This window comes from Bombyx mori, chromosome 23 (assembly GCF_030269925.1).
Source record: "Bombyx mori chromosome 23, ASM3026992v2".
NCBI lineage: Eukaryota > Metazoa > Arthropoda > Insecta > Lepidoptera > Bombycidae > Bombyx > Bombyx mori.
In genome coordinates, this window is record NC_085129.1 from 8,706,045 (window position 1) to 8,733,882 (window position 27,838).

General features: G+C 37.4%; 3 protein-coding genes and 1 long non-coding RNA gene across 4 annotated transcripts in view; 2 read left to right on the forward strand and 2 right to left on the reverse strand.

Moving 5' to 3' along the window:
• The window catches only part of LOC101745158 (glutamate receptor ionotropic, kainate 2), an 11,496-nt gene extending 4,305 nt beyond the window's left edge, over window positions 1-7,191 (forward strand). Inside the window, exons 7-16 of the mRNA XM_038019363.2 lie at window positions 180-329; window positions 907-1,104; window positions 1,315-1,566; window positions 2,026-2,249; window positions 2,623-2,760; window positions 3,182-3,380; window positions 4,577-4,805; window positions 5,108-5,223; window positions 6,388-6,543; window positions 6,815-7,191. Of these exons, the coding sequence (XP_037875291.1) occupies window positions 180-329; window positions 907-1,104; window positions 1,315-1,566; window positions 2,026-2,249; window positions 2,623-2,760; window positions 3,182-3,380; window positions 4,577-4,805; window positions 5,108-5,223; window positions 6,388-6,543; window positions 6,815-7,024 (1,872 nt within the window). The 3' untranslated portion in view covers window positions 7,025-7,191. The remainder of the gene's footprint in view (window positions 1-179; window positions 330-906; window positions 1,105-1,314; window positions 1,567-2,025; window positions 2,250-2,622; window positions 2,761-3,181; window positions 3,381-4,576; window positions 4,806-5,107; window positions 5,224-6,387; window positions 6,544-6,814) is intronic.
• LOC101744870 (glutamate receptor ionotropic, kainate 2) overlaps window positions 1-11,389 on the reverse strand; it is a 27,029-nt gene extending 15,640 nt beyond the window's left edge. Inside the window, exon 1 of the mRNA XM_062675215.1 lies at window positions 11,264-11,389. Within this exon, the coding sequence (XP_062531199.1) occupies window positions 11,264-11,267 (4 nt within the window). The 5' untranslated portion in view covers window positions 11,268-11,389. The remainder of the gene's footprint in view (window positions 1-11,263) is intronic.
• LOC119630337 (uncharacterized) lies at window positions 6,569-10,046 on the reverse strand. Its single transcript, XR_005246114.2, has 2 exons — window positions 8,359-10,046; window positions 6,569-6,932 (listed from the first exon to the last, which is right to left on the reverse strand). It is a non-coding gene; the product is annotated as an uncharacterized LOC119630337 (long non-coding RNA).
• The window catches only part of LOC101743953 (uncharacterized), a 17,806-nt gene continuing 1,279 nt past the window's right edge, over window positions 11,312-27,838 (forward strand). Inside the window, exons 1-6 of the mRNA XM_004932584.5 lie at window positions 11,312-11,510; window positions 17,800-17,948; window positions 20,023-20,267; window positions 24,849-25,061; window positions 26,129-26,216; window positions 27,411-27,645. Coding sequence (XP_004932641.1) covers window positions 11,447-11,510; window positions 17,800-17,948; window positions 20,023-20,267; window positions 24,849-25,061; window positions 26,129-26,216; window positions 27,411-27,645 — 994 coding nt within the window. The 5' untranslated portion in view covers window positions 11,312-11,446. The remainder of the gene's footprint in view (window positions 11,511-17,799; window positions 17,949-20,022; window positions 20,268-24,848; window positions 25,062-26,128; window positions 26,217-27,410; window positions 27,646-27,838) is intronic.

Consider the following 27,838-nt stretch of genomic DNA (forward strand, 5'->3'; position numbering starts at 1 on the left):
AATGATACTTTTAGTAATTTCTATTGGTTAAAAAACCAAATCTTATTAAATTTTATCTTTTTTAAACAATTAAGCAGTTTTTGATGCGTTAGAAGAGCGATACGACATGAAATTGTAAAATTTCAAACATAGAAAAGAATATATTTTTTCAAAGTAATGCAATCCTCTAAATTCTGCAGACTGATGAATTGGTAATGGATGATATTACCAACCACGTGGTGAAAGCAATGGAAACAATAGAAGACTTAAGAAAACCAGATTTTCCAATATGCGAAAAAGATCCACATCCCTGGCCACATGGAGCACAACTACAAAAAGCTATACTGCAGGTAGGTACTCTAAATGAATAGTTCAAAACATAATTAAAAATACTTTCACGGCTTAATCTCGATTTTTTTTATATCAATATGTATATTGTTTCCTTATTTTATATTATAGTATAGCAAAATCAGGTAGTCAGCACAATATCGAAATTTCGACGAGACCTTATGGTCTTAGTCGTCCCTGATTATGAAACCTGTAAAGTATTGAAAATTAGAATAAAAAATGCGAAATTAAGCCGTTCAGATAGTTTTAATGATTAAATCGTCGTATGTCGTACAGAATCTTATAGTATGCCATTAATAATTTTACTAAAGTAAATGGTTAAAGATGCCCACCTAAATCCTGAATATAAGAGGCTGCTGAATCTTGCTAACAAAAAGAATACCGTGCCCTTGTGGTCAGAATCTCATTTGTATATAATTAACCGCGCCACTCTACCCTTCAATTCGAGCAGTATGATGGTTTCGTAGCCGCAATATCGCGGAATGTGGCTCCAACTGATTTAACATATTAAAAATACAACGTGTAAAGTTAACATTACTATATTAGTACACGTTTTACCTTTAAATTTTAAATTTACAGACTAAAACTGTCGGTGTTACTGGTAACATAGAATTCAACGAGAACGGCAAAAGGATAAACTACGTTTTGTTTGTAAATGAAATTTACATGTCGCAAAGATATACTATAGGGAAATGGGATTCATCCAATGCCACTGAAATTGTCGAAACCAGACAAACAGATAATCGCACTACTGCGCAACAAAGTAAACATTTTATTGTGAGTAATACCTTAAATATATTAAATATATATGATCTTTAATGTTTAATTTACATTGAGACCAGAAGAGCTACGACAGCCTTCGTTGAAATCAATCTTAACATCAATAAAGTCTAACCTGCTTGTCAGTATCAGACCTGTTTGGCAAACGATGACTCCAACATTTTTTCTGTGGCCAACACAGATAATATTACGCATTTATTGTTTCAGGTAATTTCTAGAAGAAACAAACCGTATTTTTACGAGAAGGAACCATGCAAGGAGGGAGACACCACATGTGTGAACGATAAAGAGAAATACGAAGGATTCTCTGTTGATCTCGTAAAGGCCATTTTCGAGATTTTAAAAAGCGAAAACTTTAATTACACTTACTCCTTCTTCCATGACGAGGACAAAGATTATGGGGAATATGACGTGAAAACAAAGAAATGGAATGGCTTAATCGGTGACTTACTCGATAAGGTAAGATACTAAAACAAGTTTAGCGTTTCAATGAAGTTTTACATATTGGCTGATGCGATAATGTTTGAGACACTTGAAACAAACTAGCCATAATAAATTGTAACCATATAGTATAATAACTAAGTCCTAAAATAGGTGCTAGCTTTCGTTGAATAAATTAAATACTACATATTAAGTAACCACATATTAAGTTTATACCAAGTAGTATAATATTTAGAATATATGGCTAAACGAGCTATGACTGAAATAATATTTTTAAGCCGTTAAAATGGCTTTAATTATGAATGCCGCCACACACCTATAGAAATCAGCCTTCATGTTTCAGATGGTTTTACCAATTCTTTATTGTAATCTCGAATAATAAACAGTAAATTTAAAGTGAAATTTATTCTACACGAAAGTAATTAACTCGAATACGGTTATTCAATTTTTAGTTAACTCATTCATATCGATTTCCAGAAAGCAGACTTAGCCGTCTGTGATCTAACAATCACTGAAGATCGAAAGAAGATTGTGGATTTTTCAGTTCCATTCATGTCGTTAGGCATAAGTATATTGTTTAAGAAACAGCTTGCGGAACCACCTGGAATGTTTTCTTTCCTCAATCCATATAGTGTCGGGGTATGGCTGTACACAGCTACCGCTTATTGCGTCGTTTCAATGGTGCTATTTGTTTGTTCCAGGTTCGTTCGACTTTTTTTTGTTAAATCTAACATTTCTTTTTTAGGCCATGTATGAAAAATTAATTTCAATGACATTATTTATAATTAATAACAAAATGAAAACCGTAATCAAATCGACATTCTTAGCTGGAATAAAGATATTTTTTTTTAAACTATTATAGAATCTGGTTTTTGCTATGCATATACATATTATGTACATGTGTACAATTACTTTTACAGAAATACTACAAGTAAATTTTAATACTGTAACTTAGATCTAAAAATAAAACCGTAAACAAATTCGCTTCCTTAGATTGATAGCTGGAAATCGATTGTGATCTATCGATAACTTCGATTGTTAGCGTCGACGTCTAATCTTATCTGCCTTCATTAGAATTTCACCTGCTGATTGGGAAAACCCGGAACCTTGCGAGAAAAATCCAGAAGAATTAGAAAATATTTGGACATTCAAGAACTGTGCGTGGTTGACAATGGGATCTATCATGACACAAGGATGTGATATCTTACCCAAGTGCGTTTAAAACTATTTTTTTTATATAGAGACTTTGAAATGATTTTAATCACGAAAGCACTCTCATGCTATGGGTCCCGGTCACTACTCTTTCCAAATAGGAATGCAGTTTACCCATCCAGAGCAATAACAAGTTTGTATTCCATTTGAAACATCTGCTCTTGACTTATTAGTTAAATTGTATTTGCTTTATGTCCAGTAAAAAATTATACCATAAAAAAAATCTGCCCAAATCATACACGTGCACCTGGGACCAAACAAGGATTTTCTAGGTATACTATGTTCGTATAGGATTTTAGTCTTATCACTAAAGTACTATAGAGACGCCGTGCTTCTAAACATAGTATGAAACTGAAATCCTTTCTTGTTCGAAAGCTAATTCACTCTTTATATTCATAACCTACACCTTAATAAATTTCAGGGCTATCGGAACCCGTTGGGTCTGCGGAATGTGGTGGTTCTTCTCTATGATTGTGTGTCAAACATATATCGCCCAGCTGTCGGCTTCGATGACAACCGCTTTGGAAAGTGAATCTATTAAAAGCGTAGAAGATTTAGCGGCTCAAAACAAAATACTATACGGCGCTATTAAGGGGGGATCTACAGTTGATTTTTTTAAGGTGAATATTCATTTTTTATACTTTTTCTATGAATATATAACACTAATTTCCTTTATTTAGTTATAACTGCACAGCTTAAACCATCTCACGTCCTCTCTAGTCATAAGCGATTACCGGATACATATTTCCCTGTCTCGCTGACCCGAATTTAGTATTGGCTTCCAAAACAAGATCCGTTTTTTGTCTTTACTGGATATGTACTGAATTCAATGTAAATAGAACTACCTTAAGAGATAAAATCATAGCCTCAATTATAAATAAATAAATAAATATTTACTAACAATCACGCCACGCTAACTGGTCCCGTGATAAGTTCGTAAAGAACTTGTGTCACAGGTACCAGATAACAGAAATAAATGTAAGATTTTTATTATACACATACATATATTTAATATACATCCATAACCCTGGAAAATACATTTATATTTATCATACAAATATCTTCCCTTGGCGGGATTCGAACCCGCGACTCCCTTATGTAGTGACCATGCCACTTACCACTACACCAGACGGCCGTTAATTGCATTAATACCAGATTCATTAATTGCATTAATATCAGTTTTGCTACCCTCCTTCCGTACCTTAGCATGCGTCCAACTTGGTAGTAAATGGTCAGTCTATGACCACCCGCAATGCCAGAGTCATAACCAGTCTATAAAGCTAAAACCTAACCTAAACCTAAACCTAAACCTCGCCAGTAGAGGGACATGTCGTAAAGCTAAGAGTACGTCTTGTAGATAAGTCTAGAACTTGATGGTCTGGGATAGAAATGATTATGTACGGTGTGTTCAGGTTTCCCTTTTTTATGATAATGATAACAATTCATGAGGAAACGTGATTAATTAATGGTAAACTTAAACTATCTGATACATGTTATGAAACAGATGACCTTATGAGAATATTCGACGCCTTGCTGATGGCGGTACTAAAACTGATTCCAAAACTAATTACTCTGATGACAAATTGCATTTGTATGCAATATAATGTGCGGGCTTGCTCCTATATATTACATGCAGTACATTTTTACAGAACATTGTATGCACCAAAAAGATGTACGGTGATATATTAAAATAACTTTTAATTATAGCATGTGAGCTATATGATACAAATTCATTAAGCTTCAGATGCATATTAATAATAAAAGAACTAACCTATACTTTATTAATATCTCTGTTAAATAAGTTAAATATTTTCAGAACTCCAAAGACAAAACCTTCAGACGTATGTATGAAACAATGAACTCAAATCCAGCATTGCTAGTCAAAAGTAACGATGAAGGAGTGAGAAGGGTTTTAAGCGGATCTAACAAATACGCTTTCTTCATGGAATCTTCTGCCATTGAATACAAGCTTAGAAGAGACTGTAGACTGAAAAAAATAGGAGGGGAACTGGACAACAAATACTATGGGATCGCTATGCCAGCAAGTAAGTTGCTGTTTTCTAACATAACCAGAATAAACTTAGGGAAACATATTTCTATAGCAAAATCATGACAGTTGCTGTTGTCAAGGGGATCAAATAGAGGAATTTGCAACATAAATATTGCTGTTTCAGTACAGCATTTCCAATCCCATATAGTGAATAATAGCTGTTCATACTGGCGCTAAAAATGTCATATTCAAAATCCACAATAAATTACCCTAAACTTAGTGAAGCCCAAATATCAAAATTAAGAACTTTTCAAAAGTCGGAATAGCCGTTAAATAATTGCAATTTTAACATTTCAGATTCTCCTTTTCGAACTCATATAAATAGGGCTATATTGAAACTACAAGAGTCGACAAAGTTAGATAAAATCAGGAACTTATGGTGGTTACAAAAGTATGATGCGAAAATCTGCAAGGTTCGTCTTATTTCCTCTAAATTATCAATAAAACTCGTAAATCTGGTGTAAGCTGTACAACTAATATAATCGTAAATGTGTTTTAATAATTATATGTGCAAATTTTGATTTGGGAAGTCAAAAAAGTTTTTCTTGGTTTGTAGTTAAAATCATCGTTCATTTCTTTTAACCTGAAAATCATGTGTAGTAGACACCTGATATAACCATTAGACCACATTGATTATCTGTAATTAAAAGCAAAAATTTAAACTTACTTTTTATCTTTCGACGAACGCTAACGATGGCATTTATATTTTCTTCGGTAATTCAAAATAAGGCGGAAAAAACCGGGACCGCGTCAAAAAACAAAATTCAAAAATTCTTGTACAGTGCATAATCGAACTCGGGATAAATAAAAGACGGCGGGGCTAATAACTGTAATTGCTTCGCTAACCAACCATGCTAATAAACTAACTAGTACTGATATTATTTATTTTTTACTAGCTGACCCGGCAGACTTCGTAGTGTCTCAATCGATAAATAAAAGACCTAAACTTTTGTATAAAATAAACTTAAAACAAACCAAAGGTATCCGTCCGACGCGAAGGGGGGGACACATCAAAGGGAAAACAAAATTGTTATTTTTATTTGATTCCGAGCATTTTCATATTTATCTACCTTTTAAACCTTCTCTGGACTTCCACAAATAATTCAAGACCAAAATTAGCCAAGTCGTTCTCGAGTTTTAGCGAGACTAACGAACAGCAATTCATTTTTATATATATAGATTAATTTATTACATCGACAGGTGAACGAGCTCATAGCCCACCTGGTGCTTAAGTGATTACCAGACCCCATTAAAATAATAATGAATTCTGCCATTTACCTTGAGGCATGAGGTCTCATGAGGATGAGTCTCAATTGTCTAGCAGAACCGCTGTGCCTCTCTTCAAACCGGAACGCATCACTGAATCACGACAAAAATACGCCAAGTGATACCTACCCGTGCGGGCTCACAAGGCGCCCTAAATAAATAAATAGTTATTTCATCGGCGTATAAAATAAGTTGATGTAAAAAGTTGTTCCATAATATTTGTAATCAGTTTCAATGAATATCAATCAGTTCGCTTAAAGAAGCGGTATTATGCTGAGAAATTCTCATAGCAAACATATTTCCTATTCCAGGATGTAGACGTTGACGCGAACGACGTACAAGGAGACTTGGAGCTTGAAAATCTTCTAGGTGCTTTCGTTGTACTGATAGTTGGCATATTCTTTAGCCTCATTATTACCGCCATAGAATTCATGAACGAAGTCAGGAATATCGTTGTTCGTGAAAATGTAAGATTAAAATTAAACACATACATTAAACATTCCACATTCAACGACGTATTGACATTTCTTAATTATATTAATTGCACTAGATAGGTATACAGTAGTTATAGGAGACATCACAATGTGAATTAGTGGCATTCGTGACGTTATAATCTCTATTATTTTATGTAACGATCTTTGTTGCTTTATATTATTAGCCGTATCTTCATCTTCATCTTCATTCATCTCTCAAATGTATTCTTGCTTTTTATTAAATAACCCCTTAATTCCCCACCAGGTCACACACAAAGAAGTTCTTGTCAAAGAATTAAAAGCTTCGCTGAACTTTTTCAACAAGCAGAAGCCAGTACTGAGGAACCCGAGCCGTGCTCCATCGTTGGCAGGCACAGAGGAATCTGAAGATAAAAACAAAGAGAAGAAGCAGAAGAAAGAAAAAAGCATTGAAAACTTTATGGATTTCGAAAAAGGAGCTTCGATGAATAATTAATTAATCTCTATATATAAAAAATTAATTGCTGTTCGTTAGTCTCTCTAAAACTCGAGAACGGCTGAACCGATTTGGCTAATTTTGGTCTTGAATAATTTGTGGAAGTCCAGAGAAGGTTTAAAAGGTAGATAAATATGAAAATGCTCGGAATTAAATAAAAATAACAATTTTGTTTTTCCTTTGATATGTCCCCCGTCGGTCTTTTATTTATCGGTTGAGGCACTACGAAGTCTGCCGGGTCAGTCTACTTTTAATAAAAAATAACTTTTTCAACAGAGAGATGACGTTTTGGAGTATACACTGTTAAATTATTTTCCATAAAATAATTTCTTTTTTGGGAATTAAGTCCTGCTTACCCTCACATTGAATGATGATTGGGAAATGGGAAGGTAGCCTATAAATCCTTGATATGTGAATTGCTTTCTTTTGGCTATGAAAATTTATTGGCTATGAAAAACTTGAGACCTACAGCCGTAATCGAAATTGCATTGAAATATCTGCTATTCTACATTTGAAACGGACTGGAAAGTGGTGTGTTGTAGTTAGATGTGTTCATAACATAATTTCATCAGTACTACGAAAATTTATTAATGAATCTTACGGGTTTGATTTTGTTTTACGATATTTCCGTTAAGTTTACCCATCTTGAAATCCGGTCGTAATAAATGATTTTTAATAAATTCGATCACGCTTACTGTTCATACGCTAATTTTTTTTTTTCATTCCTAAAAAAAATTTACATGTTCTAACTTATTCTTTTAACACATCGTCATTACTTTTATCCAAAAAATAGGAAAATCCCTTAACAAATAAACGAAAAAAGTTACTGAACTGCTTTGTTTTCTAGACCTATTAATATAAAAAGCAGAGGATTGGCTTGATCACGAATCCCAGGTCTATGCAGCACATCAGAAGTCTTTAATTTAATAACAAGCCATGGATGCTTCAAAAAATAGAGATTAAAAAAATAAAATCATACGTTTTATCTTAACAAGTTTTAATAATTTAATTAACCACGCCACCGTGGCTAAACCATAACTATGGCAATTAAATTATGAATTGCTAACATGTGTAGAACGACTTCTGTGATGAAAAAAAATCCTTAAACTTTAGTTCACTAATCAAACTGAATCGTAGCAGCCAAACATGCGTAATAAAAGCAAACTCGAAAATTTGATTCAGGACGTAAGTAAAAATTTACATGTTTTTTATGTAATAATTTACATTTCCGGATATTGTGATGGTAAAACTATACTGCCTTATTCTATAGTGAGAACCAACTAGTAAACCGTATGCTTATCTGCTGATCTACTTTACTGAATAAAAACACTCACTCGGTAAAAAATCTTCCGGTTCTATTAGGAAATAATCAAAACCTGCTCTTTTAAATATAGAAGGAAATTCATTTACGTTTAAGTTTGATCGATATTGTCTGCACTCTAATAAATATGATAATGCACTAAAGTACACAATCTGCACATATCCAAGTAATAACTCATTAATCGATAAGATTTATATCAATGTCCTTTGCTGACATTTGCCTTGAAGTCAATAATAATACGTTTATATTATATTCACACAAACACGTCATGACGATAAATGTCAACATTGAACTTGAAACGCAATACTATTTTAAATCGGCAGAGTCGAAATCAGCTTACTTGGGCTTTTTTCTTATTACTTTTTTCATATTCCCGTGTTATATTTTGACGTACAAAATCCCCTTGACTCTCCTTAGGAATGGTTTGTCTAGTACTCAGAAAGCAGGATAGAAATTGGTGAAGCTTTTTGGAGTTCACTCTTGAAGAATCGATTTCATCTAATGTCCTGAGTACAAAAATTCTTTTTTTTTTATTGCTTAGATGGGTAGACGAACTTACAGCCCACCTGGTGTTAAATGGTTACTGGAGCCCATAGACATCTATAGCATAAATGCATCACCCACCTTGAGATATAAGTTCTAAGATCTCAAGTATAGTTACAACGGCTGCCTCACCCTTCAAACCGAAACGCATTACTGCTTCACTGCAGAAATAGGCAGGATGGTGGTACCTACACTACCTACCCGTGCGGACTCACAAGAGGTCCTACCACCAGTAATTACGCAAATTATAATTTTGCGGGTTTCATTTTTATTACACGACGTTATTCCTTCACCGTGGAAGTCAATCGTGAACATTTGTTAAGTACGTATTTGCCTAGAAAAATTGATACCCCCCTGCGAGTTTCGAACACCGATGCATTACTAGATACGAATGCACCGGACGTCTTATCCTTTAGGCCACGACGACTTCTTCGATTTTCGAATAGTAAAATCGAGTAACAATAATCGATATGATATCTATTAAAATATAATAAATAAATACTATTACATAGCACTGTAAAATCAGATTGTATTTGATGTATGTACATATTATTATATTCAATTGTCACTCTCCACCCAGCATCGTTGTGTTAAAATAACTAATTCACAAATTTCTATTACACTATACATAAAATAATTATGTACATTGTGCTTAAGTACTAAAATTTGGCAAAAATAGCAGTGATTTAAAGCATTTCACGAACAATTAAAGGCAAATTTAAAATAATTATTTATAATTATTTTAAATAGTAATTTTACTGGTGGTAGGACCTCTTGTGAGTCCGCACGGGTAGGTACCACTACGCCGCCTATTTCGACCGTGAAGCAGTAATGCGTTTCGGCTTGAAGGGTGGGGCAGCCGTTGTAACTATACTGAGACCTTAGAACTTACATCTCAAGGTGGGTGGCGCATTTACGTTGTAGATGTCTATGGACTCCAGTAACCACTTAACACAAGGTGGTCTGAGAGCTCGACCACACATCTAAGCAATAAAAAAATAAAAAAAATTAACTACTCTGAAATCTATTAGCGCTTTATAACTTTTCGTAATGTACGTACCATAATAGTTATTAGCACAGGTGCTATTTATGTAAAACGATTTATGATTATTTATAATAATATTCTTATCGATATAATATAAATAAACACAATTATAATATAAACATTCTTTCAATATTAGAAGATTCGTTTATATATCCCATTTATTTATTATGGATAAAATCGCAACCGCACCTTTTTTTTAATGCTCTTATAGGCAGACGAGCATACGGCCCACATGACGGTGAGTGGTTACCGTCGCCCATGGACTTCAGCAATGCCAGGGGTAGAGCTAAGCCGCTGCCTAGCGTTAAGTATTCTCCACAAGCCTCGTTTGAAGAAGGACATGTCTTATGGCTTGGGGAACACCGTGGAGGGGAGCTCATTCCAAAGCCGGATGGTACGTGGCAAAATATATCTCTAGAAACGCACTGTGGATGAACGCAGTGGCTCCTGGTGTGAACGCAAAGGAACTGTAGTCGCGCGACGGAGCAGAAAAGCACAAATTCTCTTTTGTCCATTTATCTATTTGGAATTGAAAAGGTGTATGGTAAATTGATAATTGGAAAAATGGTAAATGCTTAACAAGCCACATCATGTATAAATCTCTGTCAGTAAGTATCTGCAGTCGGCTATCATTGCGCCATTTCGAGAAGGCGGCACGACATGAGAACGCTCTTGTCGTGGCCGCTGGAAACTAAATACCCGATCCTGTAGATCGAATGGTAAACAATCGACGTCGCCCAAAGCACGTCATTACGGATCCTCCCGATCCATTAACGGTGCTTTTAGGCACCACAAGCACCGGTCACCGTCCTCGTCGAACCCGTCGCTTGCGACGAAGGGCTCGACGAGCGAACTAACCCATAGGCACAGCCCACTGAGTTTCTCGCCGGATCTTCTCAGCGGGTCGCGTTTTCGATCCGGTGGTAGATTCTGCGAAGCACTGCTCTCGCTAGGGTCAGTGTTAGCATCACTCCGGTTTGAGCCCCGTGAGCTCACCTACTAGTTAAGGTTACGCTGCAATAGTCTATTCAAGGCTATCAACTTAGGTAGGAATTTTTTTTTGTATCAATGTTACGTTGTGACATTTCTTCAATACAAAAAAAAAACTGCTATATTTGTAATAGTGTATCTCAATAAGCACAAAGACATACATATTATATGTATACCTGTTCATTTAAAAATAGTGATTTCATATGAAAAGGCCTAAAGAGATGATAGATCTCATCCGGCATTTAGACCAGTACACGTGCTGTAAACGTGTGCCTCAAACACGCATAACTACTCGTACTAGCATCACTTATTTAAACTGTGTAAGACCATTAAAACTCACCCATTGAAGGTTTAGTTTACGTAAGCATTTTTATTCTCCTATCAAAACACCAGAATATTAAGTCACTTATTGTTCGTCCACTTCGTATAATCGTGACGTTAGCGTTTACTAATTGGCGAAAGAGCGCCAAATCTGATCAAAATCTGATGGTACGGTTCAGTGGCGCGAAAACTACCGACTGAAATGGCCGTGTCGTTATACGTCGTGCTAGTGCTCGCCACGACAGCGCTAGGAGCGTCAATTGCGCGTGAGTTTATTAATCTAGAACTAAATAATATTTAAACCTTAACGAAACAATATATATTTTTTTTAACAAAGAAGTAATTTTCTTGTAGCAATTCGATCATTAACAACGAATTAAACATTCATTTTCTATTTATTATATTATATTTAGTAGAATCAAACACTCATTTATTTCTCATCGAATCCGATGTTTTTTCAGTCAATAAATTACCGTATAAAAACACAACGAATACAATAAAATTAAAGTACATTAAAAATGGAAAACTAACATTTTTTTATTATGATTAAAAATATTATTTTAAAAAATAAAATATTTTCGATTAACTTTATAGGTACCTATAATTAAATTCTGTAGATACGAATCTTTTGATCAAAGCCAGATAGATATATCGTACGTATATACGTATTTTTTAAGATTACATCAGTTACACGAAGCTGGTAAACAATTAACAATCTTTGATATAAATTTAAATAATTATTAGATAAAATCTTAATATTACCGTCAAACAATAAAAAACCGCTAAACTTGATTAATCAATTCGAATATTGATTAAAAATTTTCCGTCAACCATTGCAATTAAGAAGGTACGCAAAAATTCATTATTCCAATCAACAATATTCAAGTTCTGTTTCTAATCTTGTACTGATCTAGTTTAGAAGTTATTTAATCTATATAATTTGAGTTATTTTTTTCTTTTCTTGAGCCCTACTCTCGCCTAATTTTTTGCATTTCATATTTACACATTTTCACTTTTTAATCTTAAGCAAAGTGATATTTTTTTTTATATGGAAATACATTTATCAGTAACAGACCATCTGGATCTGGAATGGGAGTAGTGAAGTGAATTAATACTAAATTAAAACAAGTGATATTCGTTGCGCTGTTACATAAATAGCGGGTCGTAACGCCACATAATCCCGCGAAATCACTGAGAAGACGAAGGCCGCCGCCTCCCATCTGAAGATCACACGAGCGGATTTTTTTATTGCTCGAATACGTGAACGAACTCACAACCTACCCGAGGTTAAGTTGTCACCGGAATATGAGGTTTAAGTAGAAATTGTATTGTGCAGTATAACAGCTGTCGCACCCCTCAAAATCGTAACGCGGTTTCGCAGCAAAAATACATATTATAAAGGCTCGTGGTACCTACCGGTGTACGATAACAGCGTGCCTTATAACAACAAAAACTGAGTTTATTATAGTATTTATATACAGTCAAACCTGGGTAAGTGAGAACTGGATAAGTAAGAAAACTGTATAAGTGAGAGTAATAGCAAGGACCCGTCATTTTAAGCTCCCAAAACCTTTATTAGCGAGAAACAGAAACCTCTGTAAGAGAGAGTCGTTTTTTCCTCATGGACCTCCGTAAGTGAGACTGGTACCTATCTATACCTCTATAAGCGACAGCCGAGCTTTATCTATTTATATTATTTAGGAGGAACAAATGACAAAACAAATAACAAATTTAACATCTGCTATTTTATGACTCATTTTTAACTTTCGTGGAACTTCTTATCATTTTATTTGTATTGTTTTCTCGTGAATATTGAACCTATTCTATTTCGTGGAACTAAATAACGTTGTTATTTTATCGTATTCTTTTATCGCATTGTTTTCGAATGGACACGTGTGCCTGTGTACCGTCCTGTTTGTCGGACTTACTCAGTTTATCGTTAATCAATTGCGAAGGAAAGTTCTGTTCTGCATCATGTAAAAACGGAAAATTAAAGTACTGTCATTAAAGTCATAAACTTAAAATAGTGAATGCATTTGAATGCGGAAAATCGCGAATCGAAATTCAGAGTGAGCATTAGCGAGAAACTCGGGTTAGTGAGAAACCTCTATAAGCGAGAATGAGATTGTGCTCCCTTGAACTCTCGCTTATCCAAGTTTGACTGTATTATAAAATTGAGATGTCAGCCTTATAGCTCAAGAGGGGTGCCGTCATTCCCTTTGAAGGATCGTGAGCTTGTCTGACCATCTGCAACAATAAATAAAGATATCATTATATGCAGATAATACGACGGAAATTATAATACTTCTTAACGCATAGTGAAGAATGTATGCAAAGAAAGAGCCGTCTTTTTGACATATTCACTGCGGGTAAAAATCTTGAGCCCACTCGGAAAACGAAACAGTTTTGCTAACGTTCCTATCTACATACTATTACAATTGAGACTTCAATTACCGGGTTCGATTTGTAGACTAAGTCAGTTTACTTGTAAAAAATATTCGATATTCGGGGTGTAATTATTATCACGTACGTATTTGTGGTACCCATAACGTAGGAAAAATTCCAAATAGTATTTCTTGATTTTTAAAAGTTAACTCTGATATTTCCACGTTATAGCGTGTGTTCCGGTCCGTTAAAGCGGTTGAATTAATTAAATTTTCGAAAAGAAATATAAAACTATACAATAAATTTAAAATGATATGAAGAATTATGCAAAATAAACAAAATAATTGAACGCTCTAATAACTTTCAACGATAATCTTCAGTTACAGACACTTATATAACACAACAAGCAACTTGAAGCAAATTCAAAAACTGCTATTTAATAATCAAACAATAATAAACGCGTTTCTTACTAGACACATTAACAAAAAATAAAAAATAAATGAAATAACTGAATGTTTATGTATTATAACAAAATGGCTTATTAAAAAAATTACAAGCTGGTAGCGTTACAAGCATTGGTATCTCAATTGAAAAAAGAAAGATTTGAATGTTTTTTTGTATCATCAATTTCACTTGTTTGAATGTGAACGTGTGTTCATTTGAGAATTTCTTATTACTTTGTATTTATCTGTTGCATGAAAATTGCAACCTTACCATGCTACATACACTCTTCAGCTTATTGATCAAACATAATATTATTGATAGAAAAAATATATCTGAAAAACCATTTTCAAACACGTTTTTGTGAGTGTACAGTTTTTACATCAACCCAGCGAAAAGTACTGCGGTGCTATTTCAGAGGGGAAGCTCCACACGGATTTCCTCCCGGATTAGGAGGAGGAATCTCACACCCCCGATTACTCTCTTTAGACAACCCATACCCTGGGCCAGGAAGGTCAAGTACCTGGGCGTTACCCTGGATGCATCGATGACATTCCGCCCGCATATAAAATCAGTCCGTGACCGTGCCGCGTTTATTCTCGGTAGACTCTACCCCATGATCTGTAAGCGGAGTAAAATGTCCCTTCGGAACAAGGTGACACTTTACAAAACTTGCATAAGGCCCGTCATGACTTACGCGAGTGTGGTGTTTGCTCACGCGGCCCGCACACACATAGACACCCTCCAATCCCTACAATCCCGCTTTTGCAGGTTAGCTGTCGGGGCTCCGTGGTTCGTGAGGAACGTTGACCTACACGACGACCTGGGCCTCGAATCAATTCGGAAATACATGAAGTCAGCGTCGGAACGATACTTCGATAAGGCTATGCGTCATGATAATCGCCTTATCGTTGCCGCCGCTGACTACTCCCCGAATCCTGATCATGCAGGAGCCAGTCACCGTCGACGCCCTAGACACGTCCTTACGGATCCATCAGATCCAATAACCTTTGCATTAGATGCCTTCAGCTCTAATACTAGGGGCAGGCTTAGGGACCCCGGTAACCGTACTCGTCGAACTCGACAAAGAGGTCGACGTGCAACCTAACCCATGCATCAGCCCGCTGAGTTTCTCGCCGGATCTTCTCAGCGGGTCGCGATTCCGATCCGGTAGTAGATTCATTCGCGAAACAATTGCTCTTGAGTTGTTAGGTCTCCTTCGGAGGCGCTCGGGCAGTTGTTAGCAAATCCCACCCCTCTTGGCTGAGCCTTTGCTCGCCCACCTGTCCTGGTGAAACTGGAAAGGCCTTCGGGCCACCAGTAATCTTTCAATCATAAAAAAAAAAAAAAAAAAAAAAAAAAAAAGATTGTATAAGGTGAACGACCACTTATCTATTATTCTAATAAGATTTTTAGCTTCTGGTAAACACGAATAAAAAACCGCTATAATTTTTCAACAAATAAAGAAACAAACTACGGCAACTGATAAGTTATTGTAAATTGAACGGTCTGAAATATATTACTTACTGGTACTTATATATCTTACTGGTGGTAGGATCTCTTGTGAGTCTGCACGGGTAGGTACCACCGCCCTGCCTATTTCTGCCGTGAAGCAGTAATGCGTTTCGGTTTGAAGGGTGGGGCAGCCGTTGTAACTATACTGAGACCTTAGAACTTATATCTCAAGGTGGGTGGCGCATTTACGTTGTAGATTGGCTCCAGTGACCACTTAGCACCAGGTGGGCTGTGAGCTCGTCCATTCATCTAAGCAATAAAAAATATATATATTATGTTCAATGATGATTATAGCACGTTTTATTTTAAACAAAATTCATTATATATTCTAACTCTCTTCTTATTTTATATGATCGATTCTCGATCGTACATGTTAATACTCTGTTAAGGCCCAGCCTGTTAACCGTGAAACCACAGACATGCGGAATTGAAAAGTACGTGAGTAGTAAATGGTATGATTAACTTGCCGTTCGCACGTATTATGCAACCCAAGTCGCTTGTTGAAAACAAATATCGTTTGCGAACGCGTGCTGCAAGCGGCATATACAATTGAATATGCAATTTCGAAAAGGGCACATGTCGCATATTTTGTCAAATACGTTTTGGAACGAAGTTCCTTATCGCGCGTTGTGAAAGGGGGCTAGACGAAAAAAATTCTTACGAAAAGTTGTCACGACACTTTTTGGATCCGTCATTCTGACCAATCAACGTGTAGGCGCTTATCGCGTGACATTGCTCGTATCCGATTGGTCCGCGTAATGAGTACAGTTTCTCGAGATAGCGTTTCAACAATAGTAATTTAGTTCATAGTATTGTTTTTTTCTTCTTCATAATGCCGTAATTTATTATTATAACTTTAAAAAAAAATTACAATTCCTTCACTAATTAATCGAAAGGAACTTCGTTCCATCCGGGTGTCCCTTGACACCTCTGAATTCTTTTTTTTCCTATACATGTAGTTTTGAAGCTTACCTACACCCATTTTATAATAATTAAAGTAATTTTCAATGGCTAATTAACACTAAAATATATATCAAAAGTTAATATTTTAAATTTTACACTGCTTTAGAAAATAATCAGTTTTTTTCATTTCCTGAACATTTTACATTTTCAGAGATGTGCCCTTTTCGAAATTGCATATACAATTTCATTTTGATTAAATTAAAAGCAACAAGATGAAAGTTACGTGATATCATAAATCATAGCAACATTTACTCCTGTTGCAGCTATTGCGACAGCCTCCGTGGGATAACGCCTACAAAAAGGACGATTTTCTGCATAAACAGGCTTTATGCTAATCGGGTCTTTGTTGACCGAGTTTCATATAATATTATGCTAATGATGACGACAAAATAATTTGCATAACGTATACACGACGTATTTTTTGCCTCAGTTGTTATTAGAAAAGTAAAAGGCTGTATAGATTTTTCCAGTGCAATATGTGAAGCAGTTTAAACTCAACAAAATGTATTGAAAAATACGATACCGATTTTGTTTGTAACAAATCATCCACTTGCGTTATGTTAATTATAGTTCAGATGTTTATTATTGCAATAGACTCCTGTTTTGTTACAATGTTTAACTAAGCTTCATACAAGGTGTGATTTTACGCCTAAGCTTATTGGAGACGTAAGTCAGAGCTTTTTTTCCAAAACAAGGAACATCCTCGTATTTGTCATATTAAAATTATGAATAACAGCTTACTATTGATGGAGGCTATCGACACCATTTGAATTATTTCAGTTTCACTCATACCTTTGCGAGTACCAACATCAGATACCCCGATAAAGTCCAGTCGCATCATAAGAACCCTGAAACGTGTATGTACGTAAAAAAATATATTTTCAAACGCACCCGGTGGATGGTTGCACTTTGCAATAATTTGCACTATATTTGCCATTAAACACTCAAAATCATACACTAACTTATCAACGTATTTATAAATTTATTATATTTAATTAAATTGTGTAAGTGAATCAATGGCTCTCATCGCAAAACCAATGCTTGGATAAACTCTGTACTCGTTGCTAACAAATGTATGCGTTTATTTCTATACGTAAAAATAACAACAATTCACCTTTAAGCATACTATTAAAAAAAGTAGGTAACAAAGTGGAAAGGGAGATTGGCACACTAATATTATAAACTAAATTTATTAAATATCCGTTAAAATTTAATATTTATTGATATTCATTTACGATCGCCCTATTGCAGCTTCAGAAACACAAGTCGTGGAAAAGTCATCATGTGGACGAGTTTGGGTGACAGTCCACTCTCCTGAGAAACGGTACTTGGGACAAACCTTGATTGATGTCTTGGAGCTTAATTGGGACTTCAGAGAATGCTCCACCATTCCTAGACAAGTAAGATAAAAATGAATTAAGGCTAACAATTATCATTCACTTAATTTGGTATACACTGTAGCGTGCAACACTCGGTCGCACTCGGGCGTCATCGGACGCGATCGGGGTTCCCGAACGCGCAGGTGTCCCGTGACGTCATGCTACGAGATTCGCGCGCGTCGATTTAAGTTGAATAAAAAAACGTAATTTTAGTTTTAATTTGTATCTTCTAGTGCCTAGTGTTGTTTACTTTACTTTTGGTTTATATTTTAATATTGTACACATTATAGATATTGTTGAATTGGTGTGTTTGACTTTTATATGTTCGGAGTAAAATATCCCGCGAATGCAAGGGACAAATAACAGACTACAATACCAATAAATTTTAACAAAAGTAAACTATAATTGCTGTCCGAATAAAACCTTCAGTTATTCGTGGCTCTCTACAATAATCTTTTGTGGTAAATAAATTGACAAGACCCTTCCATTCATTTGATTATGATTGAGTGAGTTCTTTCAGCAGCAATTGAAGATCGTCGGTCAAGATATTTATAACGCGATTCGTGTGGATGTCATTGCGACCGGTGTCCTGTTACGGCCTTCCGTTCTTTGTTGATATGGGACATTACAATCACCTCAATTTTAAAAGATATGCTAGTAAACTTTAACATCACTCAATATTGCGTTAATAATTAAACGTAGCTAGCATAAATTCAAAGTTTATATTAGAGTATTATTTACCGATTCGAAACACGATTATGCGAATCGATAAAAAATAAGAAATATTATCGTTCAACCATCGGACCGTAAGCAGCGTAATGCTTTGAAAAAGTGTTCATAGTGCAATTTACGAGTTTTTTGACAGGACGAAAAAAACAGGCTATAGAATAGTAAATACTAGAATAGAAAAACTTTATTTGCAATGAATGAAAAGGTTTAGATATTTTAAAAAGAAATGAAAAGTTAACTAATAAATTAATTAAAAGTAAGCTTTACAAAAGCACAATTCTGGCCTTGCATGGATTGGGGCGATCCAGTTTCGGGGTCACCAGCTACCTCCATTGAATTTTACACAGAGACAACCGTTCAGATGGTCGACAATCTTGATCTCGTGTATAGTTTCGAACCTAATCCCTTTAAGATGTTCATCCCCAAACAAGCTCTAAACAGTATTTTATACGATGACACTATCATGTGGTCAGTAAACTCGAACGCTTGTGATGACAATAAAAAATAAGTAAATGACACGATTCTTTGTTGTCGAGGTCCGATAATTGCCGATAAATCTGTCTGGCTCTGTACGCGTGAAGTCTTTGTGTCGTTTACAAGTGAGAGTGCTACCGTGTGTATAACACTTGCATTATTAATTCGTTTTATATAACGGCGATGACTGGTATGACACGAATGTCCGGAACATTGTCGGGTAAAATAGATTCCAATGTACGATAAATGGGTCATTGATCGTTGATTGAAAGAATGAACTTTTTTTTTAATTAACATATATAGATTTTATTGTAATGCTGTATTTGTATAATTTTAAACAACAATCTAACAATGTAACTTATAAAGAATATAAATATAAAATGTGATTGTTTACAAAACTTTTTTACTAGAGTTGCTGTTGATAATAATATCATCTAAAATTGCTTTATTAAATTTATTATAAAGAAAATTAGGTCAGAACTACGTGTTCGCTTCCTAGCACTTGCGTAACTATAGTCTGGACGTGACGATCCGACTAGCCACGGTCTATTCACATCGTCCATTGTGCACCATCGAATAGTTACGAAATCGAATAATAGTGGAAGTGCTTGCGTCCCATCTACAGACGGTCATTAAATAAATGATTGCGTGCGAAACGTGTGTACTCAGGAAACCCATTGAATGATTACTTTTTTTAACTTACATGTCGACTAGATTCTACGAATACTTTTTTTTAATACCAAAATGTTTGATGTAATCCAGTAATAAATTTTAGTTATTTTATTGTATAACGATTTCTCAACCGAAACAAATGCTATTTGCAGCAGAAATAGGCAGGGTATTTGTCTAAGCGTCACGTAAATTATTTACAACGTGTTTCCTTAATTTCCAGATAGGTTTATTTGCCAATCGTCCCTTATCTTGGAACAATGCGATTGCAATTTTCGCCATCGGGTCCCCAGATGGTCACATAATCACTAACGTGTCCCTAGGAGAGGGCACGTTACCAGCAGGATGGGATACGGGAGCTGGGCCCAGAGGGCCTATCTGCTTATGGCCCTGGGTTGGAGCTGGAGACAATAACATAGAAGCCTTTAATTGTTTGAAGATACAGCCTACTTGGATGGAAGACAATGCGTTAGTGAAAATATTAAAAAGCTTACTCAATTTAGATAATTACATATCCAACTTGTCTAATTCGGACGTGAAGCAGCCATGCTTTCTGATTTAGAGGGTGGTGCAGCTGCTATAAAATACAGCCGACACATTCTTAATTGCATTGACGGTTAAATGAACTAAATACCCACCTCAAGTTAAAAGGACTGGAGCCCATAGACTACCCCGTGAATGTCGTAACTAATCTTGACACATGAATGTCAAGACTTAATTACCTATGTTGCACGGCTGCTTCGCGACAAAAATTGCCAGGATGATGCGGACTTAATTTTAATCCCGTAACTACTTCCAACCTCAGGTCTCCTCGTTACGACGTCGATGGACTTTGGTAACTGTTCAATACCAAGCGAGTAAATTTAGACACCGCGAAGTGAATGTTGCTTGAAGCAGCTCGGTTTTATCCTCAAAACCAGTTCTGTTGCTGCACGACTTAAGTGGATAGGTTAGTTTTGAATTTGTAGAGGCAGATGATAAGGGGTTGCAACAGCATGGCAGGTCAGAGAGCCGTAAGACTATTATCATTAAAAAGCCTCCTAAAAATTTATGAAGATCTGCGGTTTTTTTTTTTTTTTTTTTATAATAACTAAGAGGCAAACGAGCAAGACGGGTCACCTGATGGTAAGTGATTCAACGCCGCCCACGGTCACCAGCGTTTACGCCAGTGCGTTGCCTACCCTTCAGATAAGAATATGCTCTTTTCTTGAATAACCCAATGTCGCAGTTGTTGGGGAAGACCGCTGATGGCAACGAATTCCAGAGATTTACTGTGCGTGGCAGAAAACTGTTTTTAAAACGCATTGTAGTGGAACGCCAACCATCCAGATGGTGCGGATGATAGTTCCGGCGAGACGATCGGTTGCGAAAATCAGCGGCTTCTATTAAATTGAACAACTCCTCGGAACACTCCCCATTGTAAATTCTGTAAAGTATGCATAGGGAAGATAAATCCCTACGCAGTGCCAAAGGATCTAGCCGATCGGCAAGTACAGGATCGTCGACAATCCGAGATGCCCTACGTTGGATTCGGTCAAAGGGAGATAGCTGATAACCCGGAGCCCCGGCCCAAAGGTGGCAACAATACTCCATGTGAGGCCGCACCTGCGCCTTATACAGCTTAAGGCGGTGAACCGGCTTGAAGTACTGTTTGGCCCTGTTGAGTACTCCGAGTTTTTTGGAGGCCATTTTAGCCTTGCTCTCCAAATGACCGCCAAACTGGACAACACTCGAAATGTCTACGCCCAGAATGCCCATGTTCGGCTTGGCACAAAGGTGAGTGTTTCCGAAGAGTGGCGATGCGACAAAGGGGGCTTTTTTAGCGGTGAACGCGCAAACTTGAGTCTTAGAAGGGTTAAACTGGACTAGATTTAGTCCCCCCCAATCGGAAATCTTCACAAGGGATGATTCGATTTCAGACACAAGCTTGTTCCGACACTCATCGACGTGATCCCGAGAGATATTGCTGCGGCCGAAATACAGTGCATCCACGGTACTGTCATCCGCATAGCAATGAATGCCACTGGTATGCAACAAATCATTGATATGCAGAAAGAACAATGTCGGGGATAACACGCAGCCTTGGGGAACACCAGCATTTACGGTCCGGGGGTCCGAGCATGAGCCGTCTACGACGACTTTAACTCTCCGTTCCGCAAGGAAACTGCCGATCCACCTACAAAGTCTCTCAGGAAGCCCATAGGAAGGAAGCTTCGATAGTAAGGCTTTATGCCAAACCCGATCGAAGGCTTTCGCAATGTCCAAACTAACGCCTAGTGCCTCACCCCTACTCTCAACCGCCTGCGCCCAACGGTGAATTAGTAAAGCCAAAAGATTACCAGCTGATCGGCCTTTGCGGAAGCCATATTGGCGGTCGCTGATCAGCTGGTGCTCTTCCAGGTAGCCCATGAGCTGGCGGTTGATTATGGATTCCATAATTTTGGAGAGTAAGGAGGTGATAGCGATAGGCCTGTAGTTGGACGGATCTGAGCGGTCGCCTTTTTTAGGGATCGGGTGTACTAGAGCCGTCTTCCATGAATGTGGGACAACGCCGAGGACATAAGAGTGTCTGAATAAGCGCGTTAAAACCGGTGCCAGCTCTGGAGCACACACCTTCAGCACAATAGGAGATATTCCATCGGGCCCACTCGACTTGTTGACATCCAGGGAGAATAGTGCTTTCCGCACAGCACACTGTGTGAAGCGGACGTCCGCCATTGTGGTTTCACACCTCGGGATGGTAGGAGGAGTGTTCCCCCTGTCGTCAAGAGTCGAGTTTTCCGCAAAGATAGAGCCAAGAAGATCGGCTTTCTCCCTTGCGGAATAGGCCAATGAACCATCCTCCCCGCGCAAAGGTGGAAGCGTCGACCGACAGAAATTACCCTGGACAGCCTTGGCGAGAGACCAGAATGCACGAGAGCCAGATGGCAGGCGCGCCAGTCTCTCGCCAATTCTCCCAACGTAATTTGATTTTGCCAATGCAATTTGCTTCTTAAAGAACCTGGAAGCAGAGTTGTACTTCTTCTTGACTGAGTCAGAGTTTACATCCTTAGCGGCCTTTGCCCTAGCCCAAGCCCGGTAGCATTCCCGCTTGCGACGATGTGCGTCACGGCAGGACCCACCAAACCAGGGCCGAGACCTGCCACCGACAGGCACCGCTGAGCTAGGAACAAACAATTCCATGCCCTGCAGCACGACGCCGGCAACCGAGTCAGCGCAGGTGCTAGGATCCTCTGACTTGAAGCAAATCTGCCCCCATGGGTAGGATCCAAAGAAAGAGCGCATCCCGTTCCAGTCTGCTGACCTGTAGTGCCAAACACGTCGTCTACCAGATAGAAGTGGTTGTGACGAGACGGTGAGAGGCACCACGCTCCGAATTAGGCAATGGTCCGATGACCCGAGAGGAGCATCGACCCATACCCGAATGGGTTCGGGGCGAGAGGTCAGCAGAAGGTCCAATAAGGAAGGCGAATGGTCTTCCACATCCGGCACACGTGTGGGAGAAGGTACCATCTGCGTCAGACCATTGGCAATGGCAAAATCGTGAGCAGACCTTCCCGCATGGTCAGTACGTGTTGACCCAAGCCAGTCAGAGTGGTGGGCATTAAAGTCGCCCAAAACCACAATTTCTGCGGTAGGAATCTGCTCAAGTATTCTGTCAGTGGACACCTGCAGGTGCTCGAAGAGCCGGTCAATTTCCGAATTTCCGCTATGAGACCTGTAAAGGCACGCGTAGACGCGAATGTGATCCTCACAATCGACGCGCACCCAAAGGGTCGACAGGTCTCTGCCTTCAAGACTGCTGAGCCTACGGTAACAAATTCCCTCCCTGATGTACACACACACACGCCGGCGCGTGGCACAAAAATGTGCTCCAGGCTATAGGCCGGGTACTTTAGATATGAAGTGTCAGTTGGGGAGGAAATCTGCGTCTCCGTCAGGAAAAGCAAATCTGGCCTTTCCGTCTCGAGATGGTGGTGGACGGCATGTAAGTTCGAGTGAAGTCCCCTGATGTTAGAAAAATCCACTGCTAAAGTGGAGGGGGACTTCCTCGTTATTGGGCTCAGTTTGCACCCAGCAGCTGTGATAAACGACGTTTGATGTGCCCCCCCAGAATACGATGGGCAGCCTGAGCCAGAGCGAGAGGATAGCATCTCTCGCTCTCGCTCAGAGAGGGATTCTCCAGTCTCTAAGAGACTGGTACCCTCCTGGGGTATTTTATTTGTATCACTCGTCGCCATCACAAAAATCAAAAATAGCATAAGGGGTGGGGAAGGAAAGGGAAGGAGAAAGGTCACAGAGGGTGAGGAATTGTGGGACAGGGAATAAAAAGACAGGAAGGGGCCAACTGATACTCATTCCCACACGCAACGCAACAGTCCCTAGAAAATCTGTTGCGATACGTGTAGTATAATGAAAGTGCCAGTTGCTATTTGGGCCCCGAGGTAGAGGGATAAGGGCACCGGGACTCTCACTCACCAGTCGAAACGCGGTGGCCTCTAGGAGACCCCCACTTCACGCTGATTTTCTGTGAGAGGGTAGTGTTTCACCGGTCGATCCTGCCCAGCTACGTGCTACAGCGAACTGCAGACTTGGATCTACTACTACTTTATGGTAGACTAGCTTTTGCCTGTGACTCCGTCCGTGTGAAATAGTTACTTCGGCATAACGCTAAATTTTACCCTCCACTTCATTTACGTAGAAAGTGAAAATATTTTTGAATTATAGAATGTTAAGGAGTTATTTAAACCCTTATTTTGAAACATTCTTTATTGGTGCTCCACTTGTATTGGTCTTACCGTGATGTTATATAGCCTATATATAGTCTTCCTCAATAAATGGGTTATCTAACACTGAAAGAATTTTTCAAATCGGACCGGTAGTTCCTGAGATTAGCACCTTCAAACAAACAAACTCTTCAGCTTTATAATATTAGTATAGGTATTAAGGGGTAGCTAGCTCGAAATTGCTGGACTTCTATCTCAGAAGATTCCGATGCCATATAAAATCATCTGATGGATGAAATAGAAAATATTGTTGATATTCCAGAGATAAAATTAACAAACTTCGCATCGGTGAGTTAGCTCTGGCCGGCAGCCACAACGCGGGAGCGTGGCGCTTCGACACGGAACTCAGCAGCTTAGCCAGAGACAATTTCATTTTGTGCCAGGACCGCTCCATTTGGGCACAACTAGTCCACGGAATCAGATACTTAGACTTTAGGATTGGCTATTATGATTTTTACGACAAAGAGGAAGACAGGTGAGCCATTAAATCAATAAGTAAGCTATTTTAATTTAATTTCTAATTATTATTAAACATACAAATCTAAAAGGATTAAAATTTGATAAATTTTACAAAACACAGCGAACTTTCATTGAGTTTCAAGCTCGAATTAGCGTTAATAAAATCACCAGCAAACAATTTGACAATAAAAAGAGTTTTTTATTTTATTTTCTATAATGTCGTTCTAACATTATTTAATTATTTATTCTACAATTTAATTGTACCAAACAAACAATGAGCATAAGTGATATACACGGGATCTTGCTTCAACTAGGTTAACGGTTTTATTGAGGCAAATCGTAGTTTGAAAATTTGTAATTTAAAAAATATATATGTACATATGCTTAAGTATAAACAGCTAAAATTCACAGACTTCATTTAATTAAATTAAAACAACACATGTTTTATGTATTAAACTACTGTAATTTGATACCAAACGTGTAATATTGCATAATATGTATTATACACATATCGAGTGGGGTATCGCTCAATACGCAACATTTATCTTTGTAATTAAAAGAGTTTTTTATTTGATATTAGCATCAAAAGTTCAATGTTTTTAACTGAACTTCAATTAAGTTGAAGTATATTCAAATAACTGAAGATTTTTTTGTTATGATATTTTTTCCAAATTTTAAACTTTTTTTTGTTGTTGCTTACATATCTGAACGAGCTCATAATCCACCTGGTGTTAAGTGCTTACCGGAGCCCACAGACATTTACAACGTAAATGCGCTACCCACCTTGAGATATAAGTTCTAAGGTCTCAAGTATAGTTACAACGGCTGCCCCGCCCTTCAAGCCGAAACGCCGAAACGCTTCACGGCAGAAATAGGCAGGGTGGTGGTACCTACCCGCGCGGACTTACAAGAGGTCCTACCACCAGTAAAGTAAAATGGCTCTCCTCTAAATTAGCAAAAATATCGCTTAAACCAAATAGCTTTTCACCCCTCGATATAAAACGTACATAAAATTAGAAAAACTTTTGCAGATACATTTTTTGCTTCATAAATAAATTAATTAATTTAACGCTGTTTTTGTAGATATTGGCTCAATCATAACTTAGTCAGGGTTCGACCTCTGGTACCGCTTTTGAGAGAAATCAGAGCGTTCTTGGACATCACAAATGAGGTGAGTTACAGTTTAATGTACAAATATACCTAGTCAATTACAGTCAAAACCGTTTACTGCGACATGGTTTAATACAACATGCCGGTTATAATAACCAAGAACAAAGGTCCCGGCTGAATGCCATATGACCGCCTTATTAAAAATATTGCTTTCTACGACATTGCTAATAACGACATACCTCATAAAACGACCACATTTAACTGATATTTCGGAGAATTAGATCTGTTAGAACGACCGGCTAAGCTGTATTGTAAACAATTTGAATAGGTATCCACATCTGTCTTCAATGGCTTTTAAAATCAGGAAAGAAAACAATAGGATTTAGTTTAGTGTAGGGTCTTTTCTAATTCTTAGAAACAAAACACGTGCATGCGGTAGTCAAAGCCCACTTCTTCATATCTCTTCAGTTAGTTTGTTACTTATCTATACACAAGACGCACCAAAACTTTGTGGAGTTATTCGTGAAACTTTCAAAATCTCGCAAAGAAAAAAAAACAAATTAATATTAAAGAAAAATCGCGTATTATGTAAATATATTTTTCCAATAATTCCCTATCGATTTGTTTGTACTTGCACGATACACATTAAACATCACCGGTTGTTACGACTATCGGTTTTTACGACTGAATATGAGCAGTCCCTTCGATGTCGTTATAACAGATTTTGACTGTAGTTGTGAACTTAAGTTAACCGAAAAAACGGCTTTACGGATACTTTGGCTTATGAGTATCTTCTTTGTCATGCTCATATTTGGACGGGAATATAATAATGGCCAAGAAACAGAAACAAAACGAGATTTACAGTAAAATCATATTAATACGCTTTTATTAGCTTCAGACGTATGTTAGTATGTAACGAAATCTTTGAACATGATTTTGACCTCCTTCAAAACGTCGGATTAACTCGAAATTTTGTATACTTATTAAGGATGACGAACCAATATTAAAAAAAATATTGAAAAAATGGAAATTAAACTAAAAAATAAATAATAGTTTAAAAAACTAACAAAATAAGCTATTATAGGAAATCCAACTAAAAAATAGAAAATAAATTTTAATAAATTTTAATTAAAAATAGTGTAAGAAAAAGTGATTATATTGTAGAAAAAAAGCGTTTTTTTTAACAATAAAATCACTATCAGGTATTTTGTTAGTTTTTTTTAAACTATTATATTTATTTTTTTAATTATTTTAGCTGGTGTTCCTTGATGCCCATCACTTTCCAATCGGCTTCTACAATCCTGACGGAACACCGATCAGGGAAGTCCATCAAGGCTTGCTAAGAATTATACAAAGGGAGCTGGGACCGCACATAGCACCGGCCAATCGATTTGCCACCGGAGCCGGAAGCAGAGGTCCGACGGTACAGAGTCTGATTGATGCAAATCAAAGACTACACTTCAGTTACGTCGATAACATAATAGTTAATGGTATGCTTTCATCTGTTTTTTATTTATTTCATAATTGTTAGTCAAGAGGGGATCCAGGTAGATGGTAGGACCTCTTGTGAGTCCGCGCGGGTAGGTACCACCGCCCTGCTTATTTCTGTCGTGAAGCAGTAATACGTTTCGGTTTGAAGGGTAGGGCAGCCGTTGTAACTATACTGAGTGACGCATTTACGTC